This window comes from Pteropus medius, unplaced genomic scaffold (assembly GCF_902729225.1).
Source record: "Pteropus medius unplaced genomic scaffold, Ma_sr-lr_union100, whole genome shotgun sequence".
Lineage (NCBI taxonomy): Eukaryota > Metazoa > Chordata > Mammalia > Chiroptera > Pteropodidae > Pteropus > Pteropus medius.
This window is the reverse complement of record NW_024354500.1, coordinates 14,946,147-14,966,159: the sequence shown is the minus strand read 5'-3', so window position 1 is coordinate 14,966,159 and position 20,013 is coordinate 14,946,147. Positions and strand designations below refer to the sequence as shown.

The 20,013-nt window shown below is 33.4% G+C and overlaps 1 protein-coding gene across 1 annotated transcript in view; it reads right to left on the bottom strand.

The window, feature by feature from the left end:
* The window catches only part of PHIP (PHIP subunit of CUL4-Ring ligase complex), a 111,052-nt gene that overhangs the window by 90,651 nt on the left and 388 nt on the right, over positions 1–20,013 (bottom strand). Inside the window, exons 3-6 of the mRNA XM_039853155.1 lie at positions 19,914–19,943; positions 19,662–19,721; positions 6,188–6,338; positions 5,997–6,095 (exon numbers count right to left, since the gene is read on the bottom strand). Coding sequence (XP_039709089.1) covers positions 5,997–6,095; positions 6,188–6,338; positions 19,662–19,721; positions 19,914–19,943 — 340 coding nt within the window. The remainder of the gene's footprint in view (positions 1–5,996; positions 6,096–6,187; positions 6,339–19,661; positions 19,722–19,913; positions 19,944–20,013) is intronic.

Below are 20,013 nucleotides of genomic sequence, written 5' to 3'. Positions count from 1 at the left end.
AAATCATAAAACTGTTAGAGACTAGAAAAGCAGAGGAATAAAATGATAGAAAATGAGTTCTGAAAGAAGAAATGGTTAATAGGTGAGAAAATAATAGGCGAAAATTGTTATTTAAATAACTCATGAGTGGACACTTAACTAAGGATAATGTATGTACTGAGTAGAAGGCAGAAAAATTACAAAACTGAATAGAGAATACTAGGGAAAAAAATGAACAGAAAGAAACTACAGATTATTATTATAATCTTACAATTTATCAAATAATGTCACATGTTAAATTATATGTTAAATCTTGTAGATTTATAATAATATATATTTCTAAGTATGTCAGAAATATAGTCACATGAGGCAAAATTAACCCTGAAACTCAAGATCCTAGCCCAGTGCCAGGTATGTTAAGAAATTACCAAGGCAGAATAAGTCAAGTACAGTATTGGAAATATGGCAAAATATAAGTGGAAATTAGAAGGGAAAAGAAACTTCAAAAAAATACTCAAGATTAGCAAAAAAACGCATTTAATGATAATTATAGGAAGGGCATTTGTGCCTGCCTCACTTTGCTACCTAATTTAAGCCTCCAAATAACCAGATTTGGCAGGTAATATCCCCATTTTATAGCTGAAGTTTTGGGGCTGAAAAATTAAATGATTTACCTAAGGACACACATCTACACTAAAACAAAGTCAAGATTTATGACCTAATTTTAAGTAAATCCTTGTTGCCCTTTGTTCAAACTAGTTTTCTCATAGAAAACCAATAAAGGTAAAAGAGATCTGGAGTCTTCTTTTAATGTACAGGTTTCTTAGCATTAACTGGATGTTTGTGCAGTAAAACTATTTTTCAAGGCAAAGCAGTTTCCTTACACTGACACATTTTTAAGAATCAGATTCCCCAATACCCACCAAGACTGAAACCTGGTTGCAGAAGCAACAAGTAAAACAAAATATGGAAGTACCTAGGCAAAACAACAAAATAATATGAAAAACCTAGAGAAAAAGTTTACTTCACTAATATGGTAAATATAAAAAAGATAAATAAAAACAAGGTAATTAGTGAAAGATTGATTTAATATATTACAACCTTTTTCACAAGATAAAAATGCATTAAACGAATCTCCAAATTTAATTTTAAAAACAGCTTTAATGTACCTAAGTATCTTCTTTCCTGGTCTCCGCCAACCCACATCATTTATTATTGAAATAGTTTATTACAGTAGGCAAATACTGAGTAAATTATATCTGAAAACAGTCATGATGTGGGTAAGGAGGTTGGAGAAAGGACAATACCAAAGATTCTATAATACTTTTGAAAGTAAGTGCTGCTATGCCAAGTACACATTCAATATGTCCTCCACAGAAACTTAGGTAGAAGCTACTGACAACAGATTGGTGGAATCTGGGGTTTTCCTACTTGTTTTCGTTTCTAAAAACATTATTAAAGAGAGTTTTAGAGGGCTAGAAAGCAGCTGATCTCTTTGTTTCCCCTGTCCTGAGAATGAATTCCAGTCAATTTTCATAATTTACATCAAGGAGGTATAAAGTAGTCAGGATTTATAAGCAGACTATAAAATAAAACAGGATAAGAAAGCACTGAAATAAACTCAAGAGTTGCATCTTAAATTGTATAGGTGTTCTAATATTCCAAGTGTAATGAACTGATAACCCAGTTCATTAATAAACCTTAATTTCCTAAAAACCAATTTCTGGTTTCTTTCCTTACCTCAAAGCTTTCCTTGGGCCAAATCTCTCTTCTTCCAACTATCTATTCTATTTTTAACCCCTACCCACTTTTGAACTTTTCTTGACCCACTCCAGTTCCTCAACTACATCAATTATCTACTACCTCTTCGTTTAATATTTATCAATGCTGAGGAATTGGGTCTATAAATAGTAATAAGACATAATCTCTATTTTCTAGTACTTCAAAGTATAATAGAAAAAAACAAAGATAAATAAAAAGCCACAACTCTATGATAAAAGCTATACTTGTGATAAATACGAGCACTTAATTCTGCCCAGTAACATTTAAGTTTTAAAGGATAAATAGATAAATGTTCTATTTATCCTTATCTATTTATCGAGAGAGATTGCAGAGAAATAAAACATGTGCATAGACAAAGGGATGAAAGAGTTTGATTCTAAGAACTGCCAAGTTGTACAAAGCTACAGCACAAAGTATAGATTAGGAAAAGACAAGAAACACAGGGAAAAGTCAGTTTTGTGAGCCACATTATAGGGTTCAGGCTATTCAAAGTCATTAGGAGGGATGATATGATCACATTTGCATTTTGGAACATTTAGAGCAGTGTTTCTTAACTAGAAGCAATTCTGTACCAGGAATATGTGGGAATGTATGGAGACATGTTTGGTTGTCACAACTGGGGGGAGGTATGGGGACAACTGGTTTGCTACTAACATTTACTGGGTATAGGCAGGGATGCTGATAAATATGCACAGGATGGCCATCTACAACCAACCAATAATTATCTGGCCCAAAATGTAAAAAGTGCCAAGTTTAGAAACCACGATGGAGCCAAAGCCTGGGGTAAAGGAATAAGACTGGAGGCAGAGAATCAGGTAGCCTATAAGTTGTAGAAGAGCAGAGGCCATGTTCTTATTTATCCTGCAACTCCAAAACAATACATATATCCTAGCCCAGTGCCAGATATAATGTAGGGACTCAATATTTACTTGATATTGATATTGAGTGAATATTTACTTGATAAGTGAATGAATGATGTAGAGCTCCAAATAAGAAGCACCAAGGCCTGAAATGTGGCTGTGGCTGAAAATTCTGGAACAAGAAAATGTAATTAATGGAAAAATTTGGTGGGATATGAATAAGGTCTAGTGCTTAGTAAATAATAATGTACCAGTGTTGGTTTAGTAGCTTTGAGAAATGTACCAGATGATAACCTTAGGGAACACTGCATAAGGGGTATATAGCTCTTTGAACTATCTGTGCAACTTTTTGGCAAATAATTTCTTACTCCAAAATTAAAAGTTTATTAAAAAAAAAACCCTGTATTGTCAGTGAATCAAACTTTAAATGTTTGGATATGTATTTAAATCTGTGTTTTAAGAAAAGCTAAAATGTTAATATTTTTATTTTATTTCCACTGATACTTGGTAATACTACATTGACCAAGGAAAGAGCAAAGAAAATCCAGATAGAAAATGGCAAAGAGGAATCAACAAAAATGGCAAAGAGGAATCAACAAAAGACATGTCAGTACTATAAAGTGCATATTAAAAAAAAAATTCTGATCACTCATACTGTGATAACTTGAAATGATACACTATTACTATGCAGGCAAACTACTATGGCAAAAAATCTGATGAATTTTTCTTTCCATTACCATCCTATTCATAATTTTCTAGCAAAATAAGACATTCAAGGCTGTCACTGAGGCTAACGAGACATGACACTAAATGATAATAAGTAGTTATTTTTATTAGGTTCTCTTCTGTGATTTCAAAAATATTGTAAATGCAAAAAGAAAAAAAGTAAAATTAGTGTTCTAGTACAGAACGAATATTCTCCTGAAAATATAAATATAAAAGAAAAATAATTTATCTTAAACCCTAAAAATGAAATAAAGTCTTTCAGAAAGATACAATTATCTGCTTGGTAATTAATTCTGTTACCTAAATATACTACTTGCATTTCTCTGTTATAACACAAAACTCAGGATATTTCTGCCACCTTTACATTCCCAATATCCATGTCAGCAATATTTACTGATCTGGCCATATAACTAATACCAACTTTCTTAAGTAGCTGAGGGTTACTATTGGAAAGCTTAGCTTATTGAGAATAAGGCGTAGCATAATGGAGTCAATCTCAATTCATGACTCACTAAATGTGTAACCTTAGTCAAACCACCAAATCTTTCTATGCCTCAGTTTCCTTCTCTGTAAAACAATAAGTTCCTCCTATGGGCTGGGCTGTTTAAAATTTTAAAGATAAAAATATATGAAAAATGCTTAGAGTACTGCCTGGCACACAGTAATTACTCACATAGCAAATGTTAAGAGGAAAGTTATTTACTATCAATCATTCTTGTACTTTCATTGTCTGCCACGGAACTGCCTGACAATGTACTGAAAGAACAACATAATATATTCCCTTTATCACATAGGTCTGCAGTCTTCCAAAGAGATAACAAACTTTCTCCTACAAGAGAAGCGTCTATATTTTATCTCATCTTTCTCTCAAGAGAATTATTCCTTCTCCTAGTATAATTTTCAAAGTGCAAATACACTCTAATATCTCAAATCCTTTGTTGTTTTAATAGTTGTTCATTATAGTTAGATTATATATTGAAACCAATATTTAACCAGGGCAATCATATATTTAATTTAAAAAAAAAAAAAAAAAAAAAGATCTCCCATGATTACCCACCATACAAATATCGCATAGGATACCTTTGGAAAAAAGGTCCGAAAAAACAATCCAGAATGCATCACAGAGACAAAAAGATGTAAATCATAAAAGAAAGAGTAACAAGATAAAGTAAAAAATTCTACCATCAGTCTATGGTCATGCCACCCTGAACAAGCCCGATCCCGTCTGATCTCGGAAGCTAAGCAGGGTCGGGATGGGAGACTACCTAGGAAGACCAGGTGCTGGAGACGTAAAAAAATAAATAAATAAATAAGCTGACAAGGTCCTTGCAATCTGTGAGGTCAATCAAGGGTTGCCTTGCTAAAAAAATAAAAAAAGTCTATCATGTGTTTAACTGGAGTTCCATAGGAAAGGAGAGAGTATGGAGTGGAGACAATATATTAAAAGATAATAGCTGAGAATCTTCCAATGCCAATAAAAGACATTATAGTTCAAGAAGCCTAATAAATCTCAAACAAGATAAAGTTAAAAGGATATCAAAATATGTTACAATCAAACTGCAGAAAACTAACAAGAAAATCTTAAAAGCAACCAGAGAGAGCAACTTTCCAAGTAGCAATAGATCTAAATCCAAATATATCAATAATTAAATATAAAAGACAAAATGTCCCAGATAAAACACAAAGACTGTCATATTGTAATTTTTAAAAGACACTTCTATGTTATTTTAAAGAGAGATGGAAAATAAAAGGATACAAAAAGGTTAAAAGTAAAACAATGGAAAAAGATATACAATATAAACGTAAGCAAAAGTTATCCAAAACTCTAATATTAATTAATGATTAGTATAAGTATCCAGAAAAGAAAGAAGTAGGATGTGGATAGATGAAAGAAAGAGGGAGAATAACATTCCTGGGTAGAGAGGGGGGTTGGGAGTGGGAAGAGAGGCTATGATTAAAATATGAAGGTCCTGAAATTCAGAAGTTTAGACTTGGTGGCAGAGGAAGTACAACATCATTAAAATCTTAACCTCTTTATACCACCTTGATAAGAAGTGTAATATAGCAAAGGTAAACTTAAATAAGATTAATATCACACTGTTACACAGCATAACCTAGAAGGGAAAGAGGGAGAAGATATGAGAAGCAAGAAGACTGCTTTAGAGAATATGTAGTAATCAAGTAAGACAAGGGCCTGGAAAGGAAAAAGGATGAATCCAGGAGACATTTCAAAAGGAATGCATTAGTTTTCCTTCTTTGAAATTTTAAAGGCAAAAAAATGCACTATGCTTTATAAAAAAATAACCAAACTATTTCTTTCCCACCATTATAACTAATCTATATTATGATACAATCACCCATTAAACCAACCTAATATAAATATTAGTAAACAATTTTTTGTAAAAATAAAATACTAATAAACTAAATAGCCTGCATTAGGTACAATATATACAATCTATAATTATGCTTTATTATGACTTCATTATTAAGATCAGTGATATAAGAAAAAAATATAACAGCTTTTCTCTTTGAATGCTAATGTACATAATATAAAATTCTCTGATATCACTGTAACTAAAAAAAAAAAAACATTTTCAAAAGCTCTTTACCAAGAGGATATCAACTTTGTAATGAACTTAAACAACTCACCAATGCTGGGTGGACTACCATAGTTAATTGGCGACTCAGGTGGTCTTCCACAATGCAATGCAGCCAAAGCAGATCCTTTCCATACAACGTGCTTGCAGCCTATTAAACACACATGTTTTTATGGATACAGAGATAGGACACAAAGACAAAAAGAAAAAGAATGTCTAAATCCTATTAGAAATTTTTCATACTTTTATTTGTGCGTAGCAAGGACTGCCTTCCAGCTCCTAATAAAGTTTGTACTCCAGGAACACTTTGTGGAATTTCTTGTTCAAGAAGAGGTCCTAGTCGATGACATATTTGCAGCAAGTGATCAGGTGCTAAGTGTCTGTAATACTTCACCTGTTATATGAGAGACATATAAAGTATTTGCTAAATAAAGTGATTTAATATTTACACTAAGTAAGCTATACTTTAAAAAAATACAGTAATTTGTTCTGGTTAGCCAACGTTTCATTTTATTTGGGAGAAAAGTTCATGTTTATTATGTGAAACCACTTGATTCAGAGAACAGAATAGCTAACCCAACCATCATTTAATCCATGGAGGAAAAATACTAAAGAATTAATGTAACCTAAATATAACTAGTTATAAACTAACAGATGCTAGTCAATGCAAATACCAAACAATGAAAAAATATATAGCATTATAACCTAAAATGGTAATGTTTCAATTTAATGTTTTAATTTTCAAAAACTTCAAACAAAAAAATTCCAACTATATAAATAAATGTTTTGTATCCTTGAAAGTAAAAGAAACTTGATAGTTCATGTTCTCATTACAAACTTTAAAAAAACTGACATAACATCTACACTGAATTTCATAATTTATTTACCAAAAGCTTTACAGAGAGAAAAGCCAAATTCCAACTATTAATTTAAACATGTTTTGATTATAAAATAAATCTACTTACTACAAAAAGTTTGAGCACTTTGGAACAAATTTGAAATATTGCTTAATTTATGCTAGCATTTGAAACCAAGATATAAAATGCTAATATTTTTATTATTCATTCTGAAAGTATTTTTAGTAGACAATAGTTGCATAATAATCTAAAGAGAACTAAATTAGAAAAAATAAAGTACACTTTTATCATTTTATATTTAGGTTATCAAGTTACTAAAAATTTCTCACTGTAGTACCTAAATACTCTAGTTCAGCTGTTCTCGAAGTGTGTTCTGGGAACCCCTGGGGGTTTCTCAGGCAAAAATTACAAATACTAAAACATTATTTGCTTTTCACTCTCATTTTCTCATTGTATGTGGTTTTTTCCAGGGGCCACACCACACATGATGTTACAAGCATGAATGCAGTAACAGATATAAGAATCCATCTCTTAAACCAGACATTCAACATTCCCAAAAATGTAAAACAATGCCATTCTCGCAAATTTGTTTTTAAATTATGTAAATTATTTATATTAACATGAAATGAATTTCTCATTTAAATATTTTTAAATTTGTTTTAATATTTAAATCATAAATGAGATTATAATCCACATAAAGGAACTTTAATAATTTTTATTAATGTAATGGGGTTCTGAGGCCCAGAAGTTTGAGAACTGCCACTCGAGTTCATTTAGTAATGGTAATTTTAGTATGAAGTCCTTATGATAAGATTGATTTTGGGGTGGGAGGGAGGTAAGGAGTTAAATCATTTCATTCCATCTTGCAGTATCTGTTATACTCTAACTGCAGAAGACCATGAATGGTACTTCTAAAAATTTAACTAATAGTCATCCTTCTAAGCTGAAGCCAATTAAAAAGAACTTACTTTACTTTTTAGCATAATACACTCCTGTCATGGAGACAACATGGAGCCATATTGTCATCCTCTGATAGGATAATTTAAAACATTAGAGTCTGGCACACAGTAGATGGTCAATAAGTACTGACAGAATGAATACTTCTGGAAAAAGAGGTTCTAATACAAGTTATACATACTATATCTCTGATTTGGAGATTCACAAAACACAATGACATTAAAGCCTCTGAAAAATCCTGAGATAAAACTATCTAATTTGTTTAATGAACAATTTCCCAAACTCAGTTAGTTACAGATTCTCTCTTTCCCTGATATCATCTTGATTCAAAACATACTTTTCCAAACGTTAGTACGATTAGCAAAAAACACTTAGAAGAAAACATACCAAAATATGAATTATTACAATTGTATTTATACTTTTCTATAATCATCCCTAATTTGCCTAAAAATAACATTTAAAAGAAAAAGTCTACAATATATATAGGGTCCCTTCCAGTTCTAAATTTGTATATAATTATCTAATGTAAGTTCTTTAAATTGATCAAAATTCCTTTAAAAAATTTTACTTTAACAACGAAGTTCTTTATTATTAACCTTAATTTAGTGATGATCCTGTTTTAGGGTCTTCGTGTAAAACACATTTCAGGTAACAAACCTGAAAATCCTTATTGCAGAATTGCATCTTTTAATAAAATATCATGAATCCACTTTTTCTGACTAAATTTTTCCTTGATTTAGTATATTTCAATTTTTCAAAAATTAATTTTCAATTTAAAGTTAGAAGAGATACTTTCACAGTTCTTAAACTCCTCATGATCTGGCTTTTGAGATTTTATACAAGCTGATCTCTTTGCTGGAAATCTTTGTTTCACCTACCTACCCACCTCCACATCTCAGTCCATGCCTTCTTGCTTTACATGACCTGTTATACCACTGCTGCCACTTCTTTTTGGTCATTCTATCTTTGTGTTTCCATAGCACATTATACTCCTTTCCAAATGTTCCTTTACCCTCCCCTTCCCAGCACTTGCTAGTACTTATCACACCAAATTAATTGTTCTTAATATATTTTGATACCCGGACCTCAGTGGCAATCTAATAATGATCCCCCCACCCCCAAACACACACACACACACACACACACACACACACACACACACACACACACACAGGCTCTCACCACAATCCTGCCTCATTGGGATTCATAAGACCCCTACACTATACTAAAATTGCCAATTTACTAGCCCATGTTCTGCATAAGACGTGGAATTGGATCTTATTTACTTGTCTACCCAGTACTTATAGTTAAGGGGTTAATAAATTGTCAGATAAATGAACACATGAAAATATGCAGTAAATACTGACTTCTCTTCTATCTAGCCATTAAATGGTGAAGTTCCTTAAGGTCTGAGATCCCAGAGTCCAGTTCTAGACTCTCTTCTTCTCACTCCATACTCTCTCCTTAGATAGTCCTTATGCCAGTGATTCTCAAACTGACATCTATAGGCTAGGCTTTCATAACAAACTTTCTTAAGACATCTCTCTTTGGAGTTCCAAAGCTTCCTCAATTCATGTCAAAATGAAAATCATAATCCTCATGCCAATACCCCTCCAAAAATGTCCCTTACCTTGGTGAATGGCAATGCTATCTATTCAGCCTCAAACCAAGAAGTCAAATTTTTTACAATGCCCATTCCTCACTCTCACCTCATTCACAATATCCAAGCAGTCTCAAGTCCAACTGACTTTTCCTTCCTATCCTTAAATATGTCTGCCTCTCTCCATTTCCACACTAACTACCCAACTTTGAATCATCTTTGCAATAAAGTTCCATCTTTCTCACATCCACTCATGCCTTCTACCTCATTCAAATCTATTCCCTATTTGCATTAGAATGCTCTTTTCCAAAGCATACATGTGGTCAAGTCACCCCTACTTAAAACAACAGAGACTTTCCTTGCTCTTTAGAGATCTAAATCCTTAACATGGTCTGCAAGACCTGAAATTCATTTCTGGTCCATTCCTATTTCTCTGCTTCATCTGACACATTCTCAGCCTTACACCCTTCAGCCCCCATTTTCCACAGACACGCCTGCCTTCTTTCAGGTTCTTTACCTGCACTCTCTTCTTCACACTTTTCCCATGTGGTAGGTACACTCTGCATTTCCCCACATCCCCTTAACCAAACAACACTTCTATGTGCTTCAGATCTTCCCTGCAATTTAAGTTCCTTTGTTTTCCTTTACCCAATTCAGTCTAAGTGTTATCTTGGTTGCACAGCCTCAATGGCTTTTCCTTAACTCATGTTATCAGTTTATGACTATACAATTAAAAGTGTAATGATTTAATACTTTTCTTCTCAACTTCACCATAAACTACAAAAGAAGAGGGACCACATCTTCTTTTGGTTCCAACAGTGTCACACACAACTTATTTTTTTTAAATTAATACAAATTATCTTTTGCTACTGCCTTTTCCTAAACATTATTCTCCATGAATATTAATCCACATCACTATGGTCAATGTTTAAAATGTAAAAACAAATTTAAAAACTTAAAATAGCTCATTTATTGCTATACATAGCTTTTAATTTTCAAGTTAGTAAGAATGCCTATCTTTAAAATTAAGCTTTTAAGTTTGAATGAACTTTTATTTTATTTATACTAATAATTAAAAGAAAAATGAAACTAAAAGGAAAACTTAAAATGATATTGTAATACAATTCCTACCCAAAATGTCTATATTGATTCTCAGTAATTGTTTATTATTATTTTAGAAAAACAAAACAAAAATTAACATCCTCAGTTCCAATATACCCATTACTTTCCATGACCAGAGCTGCTTTCAAGCTCTTTAGATATTCAACACACATAGTGTGATAAATATGAATAACACTAACATAGCTAACGCACATTGGCTGTGCACTAAATGCTAGCCCTTGTAGTAAGTGTGGTAAGTTTTACATGTAAAAGCTTAGTTAATTATTTTAACAACCCTAAGAGGTGAGTACTATTATTACTTCCATTCATAAATAAATTCTGGTACAAAAAGAGAAACCAACCTTGCAACAAACATCAAGCATGTTTAGTGGATGATAGAGTCAAACAAACCAAAGCAATGTAATTCTACAGCCCACATTTATACTGCACCCCCGCAAAGCACCTATTGCCACAAATATATGTATATATCAATATGCAAGCAAGCTATAAAAAGGACATTTTGAATAGTTTCCAACGGACATTAAACTGACCCAGAAAAAGAACATTCTAAAGATCACCCTCACAACTAAGCAAACTAACACAAAAGCATAAATTCCTATAAGTAAAGGGGAACACTGAAAAATCTAAGGAAATAAGATATAATTACAATGATCTAGCAACAACACTAAATACTCTCTCCCAAAATAGCTAAAGAAATAGCTAAAGAAAACACTGACAATATTTTTGTCAATATTTCTAAGATTAAAATGTTAAACTCTTAAAGTTAGAATCAAAGTATAAACAGATGACACCAAAGAGTTAATAACCATAATATTTGAAAAATAAGAATTTTTAAAAATACACATTTATCAGTAGTGTTCTACTTTTTAAAATCCATGCCCCTTTTGATAAACATTCCAGCTCCTCTCCCACTAAGATGCAAGAGCTCGCTTTATGGATGCAAACCCTAATGCCACCTCACGGAGTTTCAACTCCTAGACCTGTGGACTAGTCAGAGCTTTTTCAAACTTCTCATATCTCCAGCCATGAATCTCCAATCCCAATTGAGAATCGCTTAATAACAGTAACAATGATCTTTGATTAACTGTCCATAAATAAACGTTAAAACCTGAATTAAACAAAGGTATCCTTTTTGTAATTAAGTTACATTATCTAGAGCAGAGATCAGAAAACAATCTATAAAGGGTCAGATGGTAAACATTGTAGGCTTTGGGGGCTACTATTTGTTGCATATATATTTTTAAAAACTTATAAAAAAAGTATTAACAGGAGCCTTGCAAAAACAGGTATCCTGCACGATTTATCCAAGCAGCCATAGTTTACCTACTCAGATCTAAATAACAATCCTTGGTTCTAGCAACTTTTCCAGTAGGGGTAATACAATTCTGTGGAACAGAGGCAACTGTGTTCATGTCTTGTCCATCTTGGCCCAAATCATAAATCTGTTTCATTCCTTTCTCAGATCGCATATATAAAATAATTTTAGAATTATCAATTGCAATTTAAATAGGATCATTTTCTGAAAATGTGAATTGTAGCAAGGATGGAACAAGAAAAGAAACTGAGCTCTATGAGTGGTTTATTTTCCTGCATCTTCAGCTAAATCAACCTGCTTCTGCTTAGTATGCTACTTCATATAAACAGCCATCCTTTCTAGCCAAGAAAAATTTGTCATTATTACTGTAAGGTACTGTTAGAAGATAAGTGTTATCAGTAGAGAGAATATAAAAAACCTAGAAGCCACTGCATTCCACTAGACATACTGTCATTAAGAACTTCTCTATCATTTTTTAAAGAAAAGGTCAGTAGTTTAAGAGCTCGCTCTAAAGTAAAACATCCTAGTTTTAAACTTCCAAATTGAGTGTGGAAAACAATTACTCAGTCTCAATGTCCTCATCTGTAAGACTGAGACTGCATGAGTCACCACCTTGAGAAGTAGTCACAGTACCTAACATAAGAACTGGCTGTTACTTTTAATTACACTCAACATTACATACATGTTGACCTTCCACGTTGAAAAAAATCTTTCTAGACCTAAAAATGGGGGGAAACATTGGATATCTTTTTAAGTACCTTTTCCAGGTGAGATCAGATCAATATATTAATTACTATTACCTGTGAGACCTAAATGCCAGTCCTTCCTTAGCAAATTAAGAGGTCCCTATGAAAATAAGATCCACTTACTGATTAGCACTAGTATGATCTGATTTGACTAGGCTCTTCACTTCATCCCTGTTTTGAAAACCGAACTGGTTCTAAAAAACTCAGTTTTTCAGACTGTCTCATACCTATTTTCACATTATTTTCTATCCGAAAGGCTAGCTGCTTCTGCTCTCTGCTATAGTTGAGTTCTAAAAGGTCAGCTTAATGGAATATGGTTCTCTATTTTTATGACTATTCCAGGATATAAACAAAAACCAAAATTTCAAAAACCCTTTGCTATTTAATCACTCCATAGGCCTATTATTAAAACCCTACCCTGGCCTTCTCGAAACTTCTAGTTATAATTATAAATCTCTTACCATTATTAAAGTATAGGTTAAATTGTATCTACAATGTTTAAAACAAGTTTACACTTTCTCTGAACACTTTTACTGTAACAGCTTCTCCGCATAGACACATATATAGAATATTCTATGTCAACTATTCCCCAATTTTATTTAAGGTTACGTATTCTCCCCATTTCACAGGTAAAGAAAACTGAAGTCCAAAGGTTAGTTTGTCAAAGGTCATACATTTAGAAAGTAGGAGCAGCAATTATCAAACCCAGATCTCCTGATTCCACATCTACTGTTACTTTTATTACCTTAGTGTCCTTCTCAAAACTTTAGTTCCTGTCTGTCCCCGCCCCCATCCCATCACACAAATTTTAAGATTATAAAATTACCAGAACCCATATAACCACTTTGCAAATCAGATCCTCTAAGCTGGGTAACTACTCTTACAAGGACTCTTAAATGCATATGATTTCTTTGTAATCAGAGTATAATAACATTAATATAGAATCTTATTGTCAAAATTAATCTTGGTGGTCTATTTAATTGTGAATAAACATGCCTGAAAGACTCTCATATTCACAATTTAATCAACCACCTAAAAATTTATTTAGATAATTCGGTTAGATCAATGTAATTATCAATACAAGTATGTGACGTAAAATATATTACTGCTCTTCCAAATTTTATTCATCACAATCTGACTATATTCTGCTTAAGAAAAAAAAAAAACAAACTCTATCCAGAATTAAGGTTTTTACAAACCACATAAAGATGCTCTATAAAAATTAATTTAAAACACAAAATTTAACTTTTTAAAATAATATATTTTGAAGCTGTTTTTAAATCAAGTCAAATATGCTAAGTAAAATCTGGGTAATAAGAAATCTTTAAAGTATTATTTATTTACAAAGTATACTTTAAAATTCAAATCTAATTCTATTGAAAAAGTCTATTAAAGATGGAAAATTGTTAAACTGTTTATGCTTAAGATGCCAACATAATCTTAAGAAAATGACCAATTTCATTTTTAGTAATGTTTCAGTTTCGAACAGTGTACTCAAAATAACTACCACCACACATACAATGGCGGTAAAGTTGTTTCAGAAAATGCATATTTCTCCAAGATTCCTAGAATTTAGTGTTTCCACACCCCAAAACTAAACCAGAACCAAATGACACAAGACAAATATTTCTTGCATTTATACTATAACCTCTGTGAAGACAGGTTATGTACTTGTTATCTATCCACGATAGAGACCAAATGGGTCCTGCCACCATGACCACAGGCCACGTGGATTCCAGAAATCATGGATTCATCATGTGCTTCATTTGCAGAAGGCTGCCATCATTCAACATGTTACACGAATATTACAAATCTCATTCCTCTTACAATTTAGTTTTAACTTAAGCAGATGCTGCATCATACTATGTTGCTACCTAATTTTTCTTAGTATCAAAACTTCTCATCCAACTATCTTTTTCCTTATCTGTGATTTTTGAGCTCAAATAAGGCTGCTCGTATCTAAGGCAAATAACAAAAGGTAGACATGCTTCAAACCTGATGACTGCCTCCTCTGTAGTAGCCAAAAGTTCTCACACTTAAATATTTCACTATTCAATATCATGATTTTTGATTTTTCAGTACCCTAAATTCTCAAATTCCATAAAGGAAAAAAGTACTATCATTTCCCCCAATCTGTTATAAAATACTTAAATGCCTCTACAGTCCGTATGCTAACATATTTAATAAACCCAAAATAATTTATCAATTTTCACTAATGTTATTTCACCAACATAAATCTCAAACAAAAAAATAGAAACTGATGATCTTTACATTTTAAATTTATTTCTAAAATTTTTAATTTGGTTCTTATTATATAATAGCCTTTATCACTTTTAGATGTAATTACAAAAGCGACTTATATAACCTAAAAAATTTGCTGTTAATTTTTTTCTAATACTCATTTTAATGACTTTCTTGAAACAAAGTACATTAAAATAGAAAGTTATTCTAAATGGGTATGCTTATTAAAACGGCCACTTTGCTTACAGATATATTTCTATGAATTCTAAAACTTACATGAAGAAACTACCAGTAAGAATAAAATTTATTTATTTGGTATGACTTGTCCAGAATAAGTTGTGTAGGATACAATTTTATTTGCTACAATTCTGCAGTGACATGATAGATAACCACAAAATTTGGGGAAAAGAATGGTCACAGTGAGAGGAATTTTTAGATAAAAGAAACAAAATCTTGTGGTTACCTGATAAAGAAATTGAGTGGATTAAAAAAACTGACATTCATAGTATTTATTTAACCTAATGCTCACTTCAGAATTAATTTAAGTCTTTATTAAACTGTTTAAAACACATAAATCATTAACCCAGATTGACAAAACATTTCAGACTGGGAAACAGACTTCTGCAGTACTATTCTGCCTCATAACAATCATATAAACACTACTGTATAGTTGAGGAGGGGATAATCCAACTTCTTCACATAATACTTCACAATTATTCAAGGATATTAAGAATTTAACAGGTATTTATTTCATTTTAAAATGTCTGTAATGTCTCTTTTAAAAATAATGAAATAAGTACCAATAGAATAGCTGCATATGTAAGAAATGATGAAATTTTGCCCACTTCAGCCCTGCAGCATGTACTATTCCCCTTCACACCTAACATTTTATTTACTATAATGATTATGAAATATTAAAGCCCTGCTTTAGAGGCTACCAAGGAAAGCTTAGTATTTCATTTATACTCTATTTAAAAAGGAAATGGTAACACACATTTACTTCATTATATGCTACCCTCCCGACCCCCAAATTATACTGGTTAAATTCTGGAAAGTAATATATTATCTTTAATATAGAATGAGAATCCCTGATTCAAAAACATCTAATATGTTATACACTTTTCTCCTAAAATTTGTAAGTTTTATACCTTAACTTTAACATTAGTTTTATACCTTAACTTTAACATTAATCAGCATACTCTAAATGTGTGCTTAACATACATAAGTAAATTCTATTCAGTTCCTATTCATCTCTGAATTTAAGACCACCAAAAATTTCTGAAAACTAATATTTAGTTATATTATAAAAAGGTAGTCTACAATGTGGTTAGTGTTTCAAAAATCTTCATCTTTCCAAGGAGAAACCATACTACAACCCAAGAATGGCACACTCAAAAGCATTTATACACATTTTCCAATCTGCATAATTTTTCTATATTTACTTTTCTGTGTTTTGGATAATCAAACTCTGAAATGAAAGAGTTGTGCTCTTAGAGACACGGTATTGCTATTTCTAGTTTAAAATCAAATTTTCAGATTAGAAATATTTTAATTCACTTATTTCACAAATAACTGGGGCCAACAGAAATTCCATGACTTGCCTGAAGTAACCTGCAGGTTAATTGTTGGCAGGGCTAAGATATAACCCTCGTGTCCTGGCTCCCAATCTTTTCACCTGAATAAAGATTTCCAATGAAGTGGAATCATTTTAAGAAAAGTAAATAACCACTACAAAAATAAAAGAATTATATCATTTTAACAGCTTAGCAAAACATGAACCCAGTTTTGAAAAAATAAATGTCCCACAAGTAAGAAATGTAATCAGAGTCCCAGATCTGGTAAAAAATCTTAAAAATTCTGCCTCGAGATCTCACAAATATGCAATCTCCACTAATTAAGGTGACAACTATAAATCAAGTTAACAAACCGACCAATATCACTATGCAAATTAAGAAATAAACAATTGTACAAATGTTAGTTTTCTTATTCTACAGTTTGTTCCCATGCCTGGCTCCATTTAAAAAATAAGAATTCTGATAAAAGCTTTAAAAATGCCTTTTTGCTTTAAAATTAACCTCATATTTTAAAAAAATATAAAATCTGATAAAACATATAGAGTAAAAAATACTTTCTATTAAATTCCATTCATTGTTAAAAACGGTTTTTGAATTTTAAACTAGATGGTAATAATCACAATGTTTTACAATGCCTTTATCAATCACACTGAAATGTGTCAATTTTTTAAAAAATCTGTAAACTTTTCAAAACTACTCATAAAACTCCACTTTCTTCTTGGTCAAAACTCAATCACTGTAATTTTATCTGTAGGCTGACTGAAGATGTTAATATATCTATTTTTAAGCTCATAAGTACGAATATTATATCCTACCCCAAATAGCTGTAATTTGAAGTGTTCTAGAAATTTTAATCTGACGTATGAATTCTTCCATTTAAATTACTCAACTTATCACTTACATAGCAACAAATTCCAATAAACACTACTGAAACCAAACAATAGTTATTTTGATTTCACTCACTAAAATAATCTTCAAACCAATGTTAAATAAAAGCAATTTGACAGGCAACAAAGTTAAACATTTTTAAGTAATAATAAAACAGAGAGGATACTGTGCAAGAGATTTTGCATGTGTTCACCTACACATAAGTTTCAAAAGCCTACTATTAAAAACAAAAATGTGCCCAGATACCTGGTGTTCCAAATATTTTTAGAGCTAACTAAATCTCAATAAAGTCAAATAATTTACCTAGATGTTTATCATACACCTAGATATAGTTTGATATGAAAGTAATATGCTGAATGAATAAAGAGAAAATGAGCCAGAGAACTGTGAATTCTAATAAGAACTCTTAACTGTCTCCTGAATATGTCAACATGACTGTTCTGGTAAAAAGGTTAAAAACACTCTATGGAAGAAGAACCACTTCCATGTGAAACTGGTGGGTTTTGATAATAACACGCCAAAGAAGTGTTTATAAGACTGTTTTCAGTCTTATAAAAAAATTAGGAATAAAATTTTACTTATTACTTTGAGAAATGAGAAACCCTCTCAAAAAACAAAAATCAACATTAGTACCTCTGGTGTTACTGGCAAAGACAAAATGATATTCCTATACGAATTAGACAATCTCATAATTTAGCCAGAAACCATTAGCCAATTTAATTTAAAAATATAACATTACCCAGTGTTTTCACGTTAAGAAAACACAGCAATTTTCAGTGACTTGTGGTTTGCGGGTTTTTACAAGACACAAAGATGAGTTTTGTAAAATCTGCCCAATTCTTAAAAATGGAAATTATAATCTTCATAATATTTTTGTCTAACAAAGACATGGAAATCCATTTAAGATGTTGACCGATACTTACAACTTAAAAATTTTAATATTGCAGTTACTGAATTTTGGAGTTGGCTTCAAACTCTTCATTTTAGCGAAGTATTGAATGAAACTAGCCTAATCACTACTTGAAAACTAAGTATGGAAATGAATACTGTTATGTTTCCATTAAATTTACTATATCCATTAAATTCAACAGCACTTATCAACAACCTATATTATATAATTTAGACGCAAAACTTAGATGTTCTATATCCAAATGAAAAGCCAGCAAAATCATGTTATGCCGTCACCTCACACAAGACATTCAATTCTAAGCCAGCTCTGAAACTCCCTAATTGTTTCAGAAGCCGTCATGAAGTAACATTAGTCATTATTAACTATCCTACATCAGTTACAAATGTCTCAAAAAAAAAATCAATGCACTGAATAAATTTCAACGCCTTGATTTGACCCAGTGTGACTACCTTCTGCCCCACACACACATATATGCATACGAACGACCAAGATCAGTTTAGAATGTGGAAAACATAACTCCCGAATACAAATATCTTACTTTACCATTCACAATACTAAAGTGATAGATCCACTTTTGGAAGTCAATTGCTACAAATTACTAAAATATTCACCCTGAAAACCCATAAAATTAAGTAGCAGGTATTTGTCAAACTATTTAACAAAATATATCTCAAGATAAACTCAAAAACTTTTACGTGCCAAGTTCCATCTCAGGTAAATACATGGATAAAAATAAAAATTCTTCAGTGGCCGCCAATCATAGTTCTTAATTTTAGCAAAAGGCATAACACGAGAATTAGCAAAATTAGAAAAAACCTCTTAAACTTCTGGCTTTAGGATATTACAGGCTTTACACTTCTGCGAATGTGTTTTGGTAAATTCAAGATGTGCTGCTGGCCAACTAACATCACACATCTGATCCCCTCCAACAAAAAACCTAGCTCTGAATTTAAGGAAAGCAAAAGAAACAGGAAAAGAAAAAATGTATAACGTCTTGCCACGGTTCCGCTGCGGCTGAATAGCCTGCTTGTGAAATGCTAATGCCACTTCGGAGCAGTTAGTCACCAGCTATTGTGTGGGGTAGGAGAAAGCCGAGCCGACCGCGCGTGCAGAGCGAGAGAGCGCGCCCTCCCTCCTCGCGCCGCTCCCGCTGCCGCCGCCGCCGCCGCTGCTGCTGCCTCGCGCGCGCCCCCGCGCCCGCACGGACGCGCGCGCCGGCCCCTCCTCCTCCGGCCTTGCACTGCACAACACTCATGACGTATCTTTATTTCTAGCACATTAACAAAATATCACAAATAAATTGTCGGCAGCCCATGCGGCCCCGGGGTGCGGGTCCCCCCGGCCACTGTCCCCCGCAGGCCCCGCGCCGGCCTCCCAACCCTTCCCGTGGCCTTTGGAGCTTTCACGTTCTGGGGCCAAGTTTTTGTCTCTGTAAAAAATTGCGGGAAATTCAATTTTTATTCGACTCGGGGAAAAGTTTCTTTGCTCCGCGACGTGAATGTCTCACCAGATTCTGGTAGGTCCTGGGATGCTCCTTCCCGGTCCAGTCGGTGCGCCGGGGCAGCAGCTGCGGGGAGAGGACGCCCCGTGAGCCCGGCCCCCGGCCCCGGCCCGCCCGCTCCCTTCCCCCGCCCGCCCCGCGCCCCAGCGGGGACCCCGAGCCCCGCGCCCCACGCCCCGGCGGCGGCGGCAGCGGCAGCGCCGCGGCCCAGAGGCGGCCGCGCAGCGGCAGGACGCGGCGGGCCGCCGCCGCCCTTACCTCCTTCTCCGCCACCTCGCGGATCAGCACCTGCAACAACAAAGCGGGGAGAGCTGAGCCCCGCGCCCCGGGCCGCGGCCCCGCCGCCGCCGCCGCCGCC